The 3476-nt window shown below is 48.8% G+C and overlaps 1 protein-coding gene across 1 annotated transcript; it reads right to left on the reverse strand.

Annotated features, from left to right (window-relative positions):
* Positions 1 to 1431: 1431 nt before the first annotated feature.
* Positions 1432 to 2130, reverse strand: uts1 (urotensin 1; the record flags this gene model as incomplete). Its single annotated transcript, XM_080745058.1, has 1 exon — positions 1432 to 2130. One exon carries the CDS (start codon positions 2128 to 2130, stop codon positions 1432 to 1434), a length of 699 nt encoding a protein of 232 aa, XP_080601184.1.
* Positions 2131 to 3476: the final 1346 nt, after the last annotated feature.

A 3476-nucleotide genomic window follows, 5' to 3' on the forward strand; every position in this document is an offset into this window, starting at 1 on the left:
AAAATCAAGCTATGGAGAATACATTATCAGAAAGGGTAGTGTTTTGTACAGCAAAAGAGTAACTTGCATTGAGTGTCAAAAGTAGCCTAATATGGCCTGCCTTCCCCCCAACCTTAAAACTCCTTCCACATTAAACCTGCATGCCTATTTTGGTCATTATAGGTCCAGTTCAAAAACATTCCCCAACGATTTCAAACAAATTAGAAAATACATACAAAAGCATTCATTCAGCCACCACACATATATTTTAACATCTTTCCCCATCTTGCAGCAACATTGGTTAAAGATAGTCCCTTGTACAGATGCATCACAACACTTCAGTGGCTGTGCCTCATAGAAAAAGGCGTTTTCTATTCACTATACGAATATTTTCTTTCTCAATAGAAAAGCCACATATTAATCCTAATGGCCAAATTGGACTTTCACTGGTCCTGTCAATAGGTAATAGTTGCTTTTTATAACTTAACATGCTTCTCTATGTGGTTCTGGAATGCTTACAGTGTTACTTTCTCTGGATCTATTTTGCCAGGGTCCTTAATTACTCTGTCGGGCTAAGAGTCATTTAACACTTTCTGCTTTAAAAGTGGACACCAATTAGGCTACATTGTTTGAGGCCAATCACTCACCTGTTTGACTAAACAGCGATAATTCAATATATAAACAAACTATGTGACGGTAGCTCCACTTTAAAATCTTGAAAGGGGAAATTGATCTATCAGCCAAAAGCAGCGGATACCATCCAAAGAATCAATTCAATGCTCGGCTTTTCTTGAGAGATAATTGCCTTCACTGCTACAGTGTGTCAAAAACATGATAGATTGTTTGCTTTAATTAAAGGATATCGTGTAGGCCTATATGCTGGAACCTTCATCCAAAACAGACTTCGTGTGTTTAATTTAGAATATCAGATTGTAAAAAATTAAAACTGCTGCATAAAATCCGGTAATAATGAGAAAAGCGCTCCCGTTTGTTTGTCACCAGTCCAGATCCACTGTGAGTCCAACGTTGAGCGGTCGGGCTTTTGCGCATTTGGGCAACATTTACGCACAGTATGGATAAGGGTTTACGCACGGTCTGGATGACTGGATCAGGTGTAAATAATAAACGGCACAGAATCAATGAACGCGAACGGTTGAGAGGAAGGCAGACGTCACGAGTAAACGCAAACCAAACGTTTCAAGGGTTTGAGAGACGGCGAAGAGATAATGTTAAAGTTGGCGTTTTCAAAGTGGTTCTCAAAGTGTCCAGGGAGGGACCCTCGGGGGTTCCAAATGAACCCTTACAAGTCTGTAACTCTGAGAGTATACAAAATGTAGCCTATACCCTTATACGGGTCAATTTGTACACTCTCAGAGTTATCGGGGTCCTTCAAATAAAAAAATAACGTGTGAGAACCACAGAGCCTATAATAACAAACTGCATCGGCCTTTATCACTTTCCAACTTCGTCCAGAAACTTGCGGTTGAGCTGCGCCTGCTCCCTCATGCTCTCCATCCTGGCCATCTCGATCATGTTTCTGAGCAGGTGAAAGGTGAGGTCGATGGAGATGGGCGAGTCGTCGCCGCCGTGCCTCTTGGACAGCAGCAGCCCCGCCGCGTCCCCCAGCAGCGCGTCTCCTCCCGGCGCGCTGACCGTGCGCGGCTCCCCGGACTCCAGCGCCGCCAGGCTGCGCGCCAGGTGCGCCAGAGCTCTGGCGTCCAGCTGCGTCGTGGTGGCGGTGACTTGTTGCTGCTGCTCCTCGTCGACCACGTCGAGGAGGGGGAAGCGGGGCAGGAGGAGAGGAGCGCCGCCGCCGGGGCTCCTCGTCCGCGGGCTCCTCTGGAGGAACCGGAGGATCTTCTCGCCCAGGAGGTAGGAGGACACGGCGCTGTCTCCTCCGGCGGCTCTGAGGAGCGCCTCGTCCAGCGGGCTCCTGTAGGAGCGGCCGTTGGTGCCGCCCTCCTCCAGCGGGCTGCCCGGCGGCGGCGGCGCGAGGAGGAGGCTCTGCGGTCGACACGCGCCGGGGCGGATGATGTGCGATGTGAGGAGGAAGGAGGCGAGGAGCAGGAGCAGCGGGGCAGATGTCATGGTGGAGGGCAGGGCAGGGTGGTGGAGGAGCCTGCGGGGAGGAAGAGGGACACACAGTGACATGCAGGGACCAGGGTCGAACAAAAGCACACACCATGACACGCACACGCACGCACACACGCATGCACACACGCACGCACACACACACACACACACACACACACACACACACACACACACACACACACACACACACACACACACACACACACACACACACACACAGTCACACACACAGTCACAGTCACACACACACACACACACACACACACACACACACACACACGACGCTCTAGACAAAAAATAAAGCTCAAGGGTATAGGCCTAATTCATTCATTTTAGAAGTGAGCAGATTTGAGTGATTTGAAACTGTTGGTGAATGAAAAGCTGTATAAACGACTAAAACATTATATGCATGATGTGGGCTAATCTAAATTGCATTCGGCGCTCTTTCTAGCTACTCTAGAATGCTGTTATGCTGCATAGTGAGATTAGATTCCTATCCTAATGCATTAATGAACTATAGTATCACAGGCTATCTGGATTTCAGTCAAGCTGTCGAACAAACTATTCTTAACACAGAACAGAAAGCAAAACGGAGCACTTACTTTATTTCAGGATTGGTGCAGAAGAAGGGAAAAGTTTTGTGGCCGGCCAGTGAAGTGAAGGCGGATTGCAGAAGCCCGCCCCTCGGCGAGGTGTTATATACATCCAAGATCTCTCCATTGACGTCAAAGCGAGCACACATACAGCTTGTAAATTAGGCAACAATATCGGTTGAAAGGCAACGTCGTAAAGAATTAAAGCTGAGGGTGCCCAGATGGGCACAAAATGACACGACGTGTCTTTTTGCTCAAAGTAAGGCCTCTATAAACAGAATCGGTCAAATTCGAAGGCAATTGAATTCAGGCCAGGGTTAAGGCCAGACAAAACCTCCAAGAAAAGAACAGTTAAAGCAAAAATGGCAGAAGAAAGATTGTAGGTGTAGTTTCTGGTCCTGGGTTAGAATGATGGGACCCAGCTTGGAGTATCACATGATTCATTATAGTCATCGTGAGCTCTTTGCGCATGGCTTCACATCACTGCGAGCTGCAGCCAAAACCCAACGGGAGCTGGCCGGAGCCTTACCTGATTGCAGGCCGCGGCTCTCTCTCTCTCTCTCTCTCTCTCTCTCTCTCTCTCGGATTGACCGCGGCAAGGGGCGTAGTGAACGCGGCGGTTATCGTGGGCTTCGGTGACGTGTGCAGTGGGGCAACGGTGAGATTCGAACTAGTGATCTCTGGCACTCAAGTCGGCGACGCTATCCATTCAGCCATCAATGCTGATGTTTATCGTGGGCTTGCCCAGGCCTTACGGCCTGGGCATAAATATAACGATTGCATTCACCACGGCTTCGTAACTCGCGCGGC

This window comes from Nannobrachium achirus (genome assembly GCF_963921795.1).
Source record: "Nannobrachium achirus genome assembly, chromosome: 16".
Classification (NCBI taxonomy): Eukaryota; Metazoa; Chordata; class Actinopteri; order Myctophiformes; family Myctophidae; genus Nannobrachium; species Nannobrachium achirus.